Here is a 10652-nt window from a genome sequence, read left to right on the forward strand (position 1 = left end):
ATCCTAGCACTTTGGGAGGCCAAGGCAGGTGGATCACGAGGTCAGGAGATCAAAACCATCCTGGCTAACATGGTGAAACCCCATCTCTACTAAAAATACAAAAAAATTAGCCGGGCGTGGTGGCATATGCCTGTAGTCCCAGCCACTCGGGAGGCTGAGGCAGGAGACTCACTTGAACCCGGGAGGCGGAGGTTAAAGGATTTGTTTTGTGATCCTTGAACACATAGCACTTCATGGATGATTTATTAAATGTATCCTCTTTGATTATTCTTGCACTTTTTTCCTAGTCTGTCTGTCTGTCTTTTTGCCCGTATCTCCCTCTCCATCTGTCTCTCCTTCCCTGTCTCTCTCTCTGTCTCTGTCTCTGTCTCTTTGGCTTTTTCATCTGTCTGTCTCTCTATCTCTCCTCTCTCTCAGTCTATCTCTGTATCTCTATCTCTCCTTTGCCTCTCTCTTCTTTCACATACTTTCTGAACTCTAAGGATTCAATTAAACAAAGAAATTGCTGCTCTGGGCCAGTTTCTGGTAAGTGAAGCTTGTGGATTTTCATAGGGTGTGAAAATGTATGAAGGAGGTGTCACACTTTTTTAGCTTTTTTTGTCATTTATTTTTCACAAAGTCTAAATCACAAAATAACACTTCATCATAAAATTTTAATTAACATACACTTCCCTCTGGCTTTTAGCAATTTTTTTCATATTAAAAGTAATACATATTCATAAAAATTTGGAAAGCAAAAGAGAAAAATCACCTATGATTCTACCACCCACCTACAAACTGTTAATGTATTTTACTTCCAAATCTTTAATGCCTGTTTGCTTTTTGAAAAACAGTTCTAGTTAAATATTGCAAATAGTCATTAATGCCCTGCTCTTTTCATATTACATTGTATTTTAAATATTTTTATAAGCTCCTCACAAACATCATTTTAATGGATGTTTAAATAAATAGAATTTAATAGATCTTTAAATAAATATATGGTGACCTATCTTTTCTTTTAGGTAGTTATCAGCTTATTGCTACTAAAAATAACACTAAACTTTTGTTTAATTTATCTACAGAGTGTCAGGCAAGCAAGTAAACATTTTGATGCAAAAAGAAATCATTTTTTTTCCTCTGGATTTTGGACTTTTGTCAGACTATATCACAAAAGTGAAATTCTTGGGCCAGGCGCGGTGGCTAACGCCTATAATCCCAGCACTTTGGGAGGCCGAGGCGGGCGGATCATGAGGTCAAGAGATCGAGACCATCCTGGCTAACACAGTGAAACCCCTACTAAAGTTTCTACTAAAAATACAAAAAAATTAGCCGGGCGTGGCAGCGTGTGCCTGTAGTCCCAGCTACTCGGGAGGCTGAGGCAGGAGAAAGGCGTGAACCCGGGAGGCAGAGCTTGCATTGAGCTGAGATTGTGCCGCTGCACTCCAGCCTGGGTGACAGAGCGAGACTCTTGTCTAAGAAAACAAAAACAAAAGTGAAATTCTTTGGCCAAATGATAGACTATTAAAACATATAATTTATTAAATTATTAGGTTTTTAAGTAGTTTTAGGTTTTCAGAAAACTTAGAGTGGGAAGTACAGAGAGTTCCCATATCCCTGCCCACCACCACGCCTCTCCTCCTGTTATTAACATCTTGCTTTAGTGTGGTACATTTGTTACAATTAATGAGCCAATATTGACACAGTATTATTAACTAAAATTCATCGTTAACATTAAGGTTCACTCTGTGTTGTGCATTCTATGGCTTTTGACAAATGTATAATGGCATGTATCTAACATTCCACTATCATACAGAATAGTGAAGCTTCCACTTCATTCCACTATCACACAGAATAGTGTAGCTTCCTAACATCTCTCAATCCTTATAGAATTGAAGAGAATCAGGGCGTTGCTCTGGATTAGGCTTTGGCTTAATGGAATGTTATGGCTGGTGTGATCTTACATGGAGATCACTAAAACTTCCTCCATATTAGCAATAAGGCTATTTTGCTTTCTTATCATTCCTCTGTCACTTTTAGTTTCCTTCAAGAACTTTCCCTTTGCATTCAAAACCTTGCTATTTGGCACAAGAGGCCTAGCTTTGGGCCCATCTTGGCTTTCTATGTGCCTTCCTCACTAAGCTTAATCATTTCTAGCTTTTGATTTAAAGTGAAAGACATGTAACTCTCATTAACTTGAACACCTAGAGGCCATTGTAGGTTTATTAATTGGCCTAATTTCAATATTGTTGTGTATCCGGGAATAGGGAGGCCCGAGGGAAGGGAGAGAGATGGGGAAATGGCCAGTGAGTGGAGCAGTCAGAACTCACACAACATTTATCAATTAAGTTCAACATCTTACAGGGCATGGTTTGTGGTGCCAGCAAACAGTTACAATAATAGCATCAAAGATCACTGATCAAGGGCTGGGCACAGGGGCTCATATATGTAATCCCAATCCCAATCACTTTTGGAGGCCAAAGTGAGAGAATTGCTTGAACCTAGGAGTTTGAGACCAGCTTGGGCAACACAGCAAAACCCCGTATTTACAAAAGATTAAAATAAAAAATATATGCTGGGTGTGGTGGCATGCTTCCGTAGTCCTAGCTACTTGGAGGCTGAGGCAGGAGGATTGCTTGAGCCCAAGAGTTGGAGGTTTGCAGTGAGCTATGATCACACCACTGCACCTACAGCCTGGGTGACAGAGCAAGACCTTGTCTTAAAAAAAAAAAAAAAGATCACTGATCATAGAAGCCAACACATGGTCTTGGAAAAAATGGCTCTTATAGACTTGCCCGACTCAGGGTTGCCACAAACCTTCAATTTGTAAAAAAATGCAATATCTGCAAAGTACAATAAAATGAAGCACAGTAAAATAAGGTATGCCTGTCTTTGTCCATTCTTTCACTAATACCACACTGTCTTGATTACTGTACCTTTATAGTAAATCTTGAAGTCAGGGAGTGCCAGTCCTCTAACTTTGTTCCTCTCCTTCAATATTGTACAATTGCACAATTGTATTGACTACTCTGGGTCTTTTGCCTCTTGACATAAACTTTTTTATGTCATGGCTCTTTAAAAAAATCTTAATTGATACATCATAATAGTACATATTTTGTGGGTACACATATTTTGATACATGTATAGAATGTGTAACAATCAAATCAAGGTAACTGGGATATCCATCACCTTATACATTTATCTGTATCTTTTCTTTGTGTTCGAAACAATACAATTTGTTTATTCTAGCTATTTAGAAATATACCATAAATCAGTATTAACTATAATTTCCCTACTGTATTATGAAATATTAGAATTTATTCTTTCTAACTATCTTGTACCCATTATCCAACTTCTCTTCATTCCTGCCTCCCACCCACACATAAAGTTTGGAATCAGTTTGTCAATATCCACAAAATAACTTCTTCAGATTGCATTGAATCTATAGATCGAGTTAGGAAAAATTGACATTTTGACAATAGTGAACCTTTCTATCCATGAACATAGAATATCTCTCCATTTATTTAGTTCTTTGATTTCTTTCATCAGAGTTTTACAGTTCTTCTTGTACAAGAGTACAGATCTTCTTCTATGTACAGTTCTTCTATGTACAGTTCTTCTAAGTACAGATCTTCTTCTATGTACAGTTCTATGTACAAGAGTACAGATCTTGTACATATTTTGTTAAATTAACGCCTAAGTATTCCATTTTTGGTGGTGCTAACATAAATGGTATTATGTTTTTCATTTTAATTTCCAATTGTTCATTGCTGGTATATAGGAAAGTGATTGACTTCTGTATATTAGTAATCTTATACCCTGTAACCTTGCTATTACCACTCATTAGTTCCAGGATTTTTTGTTTGTTGTTGTTGACAATTCTTTTGGATTTTCTACATAAACAATTATATCATTTGTGAACAAAGACTGCTTTATTTCTTCCTTCCCAATCTGTATACATTTTATTTCCTTGTTTTATCTTATTGCATTAGCTAGGACTTCCAATGATGTTGAAAAGGAATAGTAAGAGTGGACATCCTTGCCTTGTTCCTAATCATCATGGGAAAGCTTCCAGTTTCTCACCATTAAGGACAATGTTTGCTGTAGGTTTTTTGTAGATGTTCTTTATCAAGTTGAGTAAATTCCTCCTCTATTCCTAGTTTGCTGAGAGCTTTATCAGGAATGGGTGTTGGATTTTATCAAATTCTTTTTCTGCATCTATTGATATGATCATGTTATTTTTTCCTGTTGATTTGACGGACTATATTAATTGACCTTTAATATTGACCCAGCCTTACATGCCTAGAATAAATCCCACTTGATCATAGCATGTAATTTTTTATACATTGTTGATTCAATTTACCAATATCTTGTGGGAATTTTTGCATCTGTGTTCATATTGGTCTGTAGTTTTCTTTTTCTTGCGATGTCTTTGTCTGGTTTTTGACATAAAGGTAATGCTGGCCTCATAGAATGAATTAGGAAGTATTTCTCTGCTTCCATTTTCTGGAAGATGTTGTAGAGAATTGCTATATTTTTTTTTTCTTAAATGCTTGGTATAATTCACCAATGAACCCATCTGGGATTAATATGTTCTGGTTTGGAAGGTTATTAAGTGCTGATTCCGTTTTTTAATAGATGTAGGCCTTTTCATGCTGTCTGTTTCTTCTTATATGAATTTTAGCAGATTTTTTCTTTCAGGAACTGCTCCCTTTCATCTAGGTTATCAAACCTGTGGGCATAAAGTTGTTCACAATATTCCTTTACTGTCTGTTTTTTTCCTAACTCCCCAAACTTGTTACCTTTACTATCCTTTTAATGTCCATGGGATCTGTAGAGATGTCCTGTCTTGCATTTATCATATTAGTAACTTGTGCCTTCTCTCTTTTTTTTCTAAGTTAGCCTTGCTAGAGGCTTATTGACTTTATTGATCTTTTCAAAGAACCAGCTTTTGGTTTTGCTGATTTTCTCTATTGATCTCTGATTTTCAATTTTACTGATTTCTGCTCTAATTTTTATTATTTCTTTTCTTCTGCTTAAGATGAGTTTAACGTGTTCTCCTTTTTATAGTTTCCTAAAGCAGAAATTTAGATTATTGGTTTTAGATCCTTCTTTTCTATCATATGTATTGAATATTATAGTCTTCTCTCTAAGCACTGCTTTTGCTGCATCCTACAAGTTTGTGTGTTGGGGGAGGGGTGTTTGTTTGTTTGTTTTGTTTTGCTTTTCAGACAGAGTCTTATTCTGTAACCCAGGCTGGAGTGCAGTGGCACAATCATGGCTCATTGTAGCCTCAACTTCCCGGGCTCAGGTGATTCTCCCTCCTCAGCCTCCCAAGTAGCTGGGACTACAGGCATGTGCCCACAAATTTTGATAAGTTGTAGTTTCATTTTCATTTACTTCGAAATACTTTTAAATTTCTCTTAAGACTTCTTCTTTGTCCTATGTGTTCTTCTAGAAGTGTGTTGTTTAATCCCTAGGTATTTTAGATTTTTCAGCTCTCTTTTTGTCATTAATTTCCAGTTTGATTTCATTGTGTTCTGGGGGCATATATTGTGTAATTTCTATTATTTTAAACTTGTTAATGTGTCATTTATGCTACAGAATGTGATCCTTTTTGGTTAATGCTCCGTGTGAGATTGAGAAGAATGTGTATCCTGCTGTTGTTGGATGCAATATTCTACAGATGTCAGTTATGTCCAGCTGAGTGACGGTGCTATTGAGAACCATTGTTCTAGGGAAAGGGGTCTCAGCTTTTATTAGATTGTTAGTGGAGTCTATGAGTCAGAGAACTTCAAGAAGCCCTGATCCAAACATTTTAAAGGGCTACTTTCCTCCTCCTTTCTCCCAGGGTCTGAGCTGATGCCCAAAGCTCTGCTCATGTGTATCATATGGTGGTATATGATGGTTCTTCATGCTGGAGACTGAGAATTTACATTTCTAACAAGTTCCCAGGTGACGCTGATGCTGCTGGTCCCAGGACCACACTTGGAGAACCGTGGTCTATCACCATGCAAGGAGTAAATGATATAATGTATATAAAGTATTTGGCATCATTCCTACTACCTAATGAGCATTCGATTTATGATGTTTATTATCAGTGTTTTTGATATTATTATCAATAATAATATATTATCAATAAAATAATAAATCAACAAATCAATAAAATAAAAATAATAATACCTGCTCATGGAATTGTTGTAATGATTAAATAAGTCAATCTGTGAAAGCACTTCCAAGTGCAGTACACTTTAATCCCTTAGTAAAAGTTAGCTTTTATAATTATAATTATTATTGTTATTGTTATTGTTATTTTGAAATAGAGTCTCTCTCTGTCTCTCAGGCTGGAGTGCAGTGGCGCAATCTCAGCTCACTGCAAACTCCGCCTCCTGGGTTCAAGCAATTCTCCTGCTCAGCCTCCCAAGTAGCTGGGATTACAGGCACACATCACCATGCCTTGCTAATTTTGTAATTTTTTTTTAGTAGAGATAGGGTTTCAACATGTTAGTCAAGCTGGTCTCGAACTCCTGACCTCAGGTGATCCACCTGCCTTCACCTCCCAAAGTGCTGGGATTACAGGCGTGAGCCACTGCACTCGGCCTATAATTTTTATTTATTACTGTTATTGTAATAAAGGTTCTTCCAGTAATGACCTACTGAACTAAGGGAGCCCATAAAACAAAATCATACTTTAACACATGAATCAGCCTACTGGCATTCGGGAGAATCTACGATATGCAAAGCCCTGGGGTAGCAGAGTGCATGAGCCAAGTTGAGCCCTTTAAGGACCTTTTCCATGAGTTAAAAATTCAGATGCCTTCAGAGTCAGGAAGAAAACAGAAATAAAGGAAGCAGTGGGAGTAGAACAATAGGGAATGAGAGGGCCTGGGAGCAAACCAGAAAGAGCACATTGAACCTAAAAGAAAGAATATATAGTAGTCGGAAAAAAAAAAATGATCTGGGCATGGTGGCTCACACCTGTAATCCCAGCACTTTAGGAGGCCAAGGCGAGTGGATCATGAGGTCAAGAGATAGAGACCATCCTGGCAAACGTGGTGAAACCCCATCTCTACTAAGAATACAAAAATTAGCTGGGCGTGGTGGCATGTGCCTGTAGTCCCAGCTACTCAGGAGGCTGAGGGAGGAAATTGCTTGAACCCAGGAGGTAGAGGTTGCAGTGAGCCGAGATCATGTCACTGCACTCCAGCCTCACAACAGAGCGAGACTCATCTCCAAAAAAAAAAAAAAAAAAAGACTGAGGTTTGTGGTGATCCATGCTTACAAGAAAAGAATACCTAGGCAGGATGTTTGTGACTGGTGAGAGGGAGATAGAGATGGCCAGGACCACAGGAGCTCAGAGAGCATGAGAGCACTGGGTGGAGGTGTCAGTGAAGACTTCCCTCAGTTGGTGGGGCTGACCAGGACTGGGCCTTCACGGAGGGAGGCATTTGGAAAAGTTGTAGGGAAATTGGCCTTACAGGATTGGAAGATTGAGGCATGCCTTTGGTCTTCCTCTTCTCTGCACCTAGCACATAGTAGGTGCTCAATGAACAGTGAAGGATGAGATGAATTGTTGATGGGCTGAGAGATTTCCATCTTGAATAAGTAGGGAAAGCTTGGAAACATCTCTGGAGGCTCTTGGAGAAATGATCTGGTATTGTGGTAGCTCCCTGACCTAAATTTGACTCCCACCTCATCTTACTATCTTGGTTTACTTCCTATATGAGTTTGAACAGGAAAATACCTGCCCTGGGCATTAGGTTTCTTCATCTGAGAACTGAGGAGAATAAAGCCTGTCTCAGAATGGTTGCAAGGACCAGAGAAAAAGGAGCTATTAGTTGGGCATTCCCTTCCTACTTCCCAGTGCCATTGAAGAAAGACATCAAGCCCCAACTCCCACCTCTGCTTTCCCTTCCAGAGAAGAGAATCCCAATTACAGTATCTTACTCTAAGTATAAAGAAGATCTGACAGAGGACAAGAAGATCCTGTTGGCTGCCATGTGCCTTGTCACCAAAGGAGAGAAGCTTCTAGTGGAGAAGGACATTACTCTAGAGGACTTCATCGCCATCCAGGTGACCTCAGCCTGCATCTACCATGCTGTTCCTAGCGGCACCCACTCCCCAGAGCTGGGGCAGGGCGTCAGAAGCTGGGGGGTTTGTGCCTTTAACTCCAGCTTTAGCTCTCCAGGGTGGGAGGAGTGGGTTGACATAAGGGGATGGGTGCAACAATGGCACTCAGCAATGGGGTATATGGAGGCGGGGGTGGACATGACTAATGATCCATCCTCTAACTCAGCCAGGACCATTGGTTTCCTGGAGGGAGGAGGGGTAGGCGCGATGGCTCATGGATGTTGTCCCCTTCAGGTTCTGGGTCCAGCTGTGGTGGGAGTGGCAGTTACGGTGGAAGTGACAGTAGTCAACCCCCTCTTAGAGAGAGTGAAGGACTGTGCGCTGATGGTGGAGGGCAGCGGACTTCTCCAGGAACAGCTCAGCATCGAGTAAGTGCCAGCCTGGGGGGCTGGCAGGGAATGGGGCTCCCTTCCTTATGGATGAGCCAGAGAGAAGTTGCCAGGGATGGGGGAGTGTGGGAGATTCTGGACACCCCAGGAACCAGCCCACAGCCTATACATATCAGCCTTCATTCACTTATTTATTCCTTCATTCATTCATTCATTTAGTCAAATCATATAACTCATTCACTCATTCACTCATATCATTCATTCATACTTTCACTTATTTAACCATTTATTCACTCACTTTCATTCATTTGCTCTCTTTCACTCATTCATTCATGCATTTTTCAATTTGCTTACTCATTTATTCACTCATTTGCTCATTTTTTCATTCACTTATTCCTACATTTATGCTTCACTCATTCATTCACACATGTTCCCATTCGTTCATGGATTCGTTTATTTACTTATTCATTGTCAACCATTAATTCACTCCTTCATTCTTCTATTCATCCACTTGCTACTCATGTGGTCCTTGATTATACTGACCCGTGCTCTGGCCCATGTGTAATTGTTAGGAACTAAGATGGACAGAAGGCGTTTTGCCTGGAGAAGGGCTCTCAGATACAGATGGCCCTTCACATGAGGACAGTGTGATTTGTGAAAAAGATCTTGTCTAAGGTCTGGGGGAGCAAAAGTAGCCCTTAAGTGAGAGTGAGGCCAGGAAGAAGTCCCAGTGGAGCTGGTGTTTGAGCTGAGCCTTAAATGATGAATTTAAGCAGGATTAACTGAGGACTCCTGGTTCCCATGTGGAAGAGACAAAGAATGGGCAGGAGGAGGACAGGGGATTTTCAGTTATCAAGAAGGAAGGATGGTTTGCCAGGCAAAGGTCTTGGTGTCGACACCTGATGGCTGGTGTTGTCAGGGAAGGTCTCCTGGAAGAAGAGAACTTGATTTGGGCCTTAGGTGGATTGGAATAAGAAAGGCATCCTAGGTGGGAGGAACAGAGCAGATGAAAGCCCAGAGGAGGGAAGTTCAGGGCACAGACAGAAAACTAGCCTGGCTGGATGGAAAGAGTGCGGGTGGTAGAGGAGAAAATTAAATTGGAAACATGTTTTTTTGGTTGTTGTTTTTGTTTGTTTGTTTGTTTTTGAGACAGAGTCTCACTCTGTTGCCCAGGCTGGAGTGCAGTGGTGCAATCTTGGCTCACTGCAACCTCCCCCTCCCAGATTCAAGCAATTCTCCCATCTCAGCTTCCTGAGTAGCTGGGATTACAGGTGTGCACCACCGCGCCTGGCTAATTTTTGTATTTCAGTAGAGGTGAGGTTTCACCATGTTGGCCAGGCTGGTCTCGAACTCCTGACCTCAGGTGATCCACCTGCCTCGGCCTCCCAGTGTGCTGGGATTACAGGAGTGAGCCACTGCACCTGGGTTGGAAACATGTTGTTAAGGCTTGAATGTCAAGCCACAAGGTGAACTTGATCCTGAGGAGTATGGGGAGCCGTGGATTGGCAGGCCAGACTCAGAATGGCAAGAGGACTGACAGTCTGCCTTTCTCCCTTCCTTTTCCTCCAGTGTGCCCACCCTGGAGCCTCAGGAGAGGGCCTCAGTCCAGTTTGACATCACCCCCTCCAAGAGTGGCCCAAGGCAGCTGCAGGTGGACCTTGTAAGCCCTCACTTCCCGGACATCAAGGGCTTTGTGATCGTCCATGTGGCCACTGCCAAGTGATGGATCATGAGGGACTGAGAGGGGTGGATTCGGACCCTGTCCTCCTCTTGCCCATTCTTTGTCTCTTCCACACGGGAACCAAGAGTCCTCAGTTAATCCTGCTTCAACCTCTGACCTACTTTGTAAACTTAGGCAAGTTCCTTCTCCTCCTGGGCCTCAGTTTACTCTTCTGTAAAATGAAGGGTTGCACTCAGTAATCCTTAAACTTTTGGACAACCATAGATGATGTAAGAACCTAGGGATCCTCTCCAACCTTCATCTCTCATCCCCATGGCTGGGAGGCTGACAGACCCAAGCATCAGAGAAACCCTGGCCCACTCGGCTCTGCCTTCTTCCGCCCTGCCACCTCGCTGTCACCCTGGCTGACCCTTGGACTCTCCTTGCTTTTCAAATGCCCTGACCACATCAAGAGCCAAGGATCCTCCCCACAGTCCTGACAGAGAACCCAAAATTATCAGAGCTGGAACCTAATCATCCCTCAACACTCCCATTAC

General features: G+C 41.2%; 1 protein-coding gene across 2 annotated transcripts in view; it reads left to right on the forward strand.

Moving 5' to 3' along the window:
* The window catches only part of TGM6 (transglutaminase 6), a 49791-nt gene extending 39523 nt beyond the window's left edge, over positions 1–10268 (forward strand). The window contains exons 11-13 of one of the 2 annotated variants that reach the window (XM_030825579.1): positions 7895–8049; positions 8341–8474; positions 10005–10268. In XM_030825579.1, the coding sequence (XP_030681439.1) occupies positions 7895–8049; positions 8341–8474; positions 10005–10158 (443 nt within the window). In that variant the 3' untranslated portion in view covers positions 10159–10268. The remainder of the gene's footprint in view (positions 1–7894; positions 8050–8340; positions 8475–10004) is intronic. The other variant, XM_030825580.1, reaches the window with a different exon arrangement.
* The last annotated feature ends 384 nt before the right edge of the window (positions 10269–10652 follow it).

This window comes from Nomascus leucogenys, chromosome 13 (genome assembly GCF_006542625.1).
Source record: "Nomascus leucogenys isolate Asia chromosome 13, Asia_NLE_v1, whole genome shotgun sequence".
NCBI lineage: Eukaryota > Metazoa > Chordata > Mammalia > Primates > Hylobatidae > Nomascus > Nomascus leucogenys.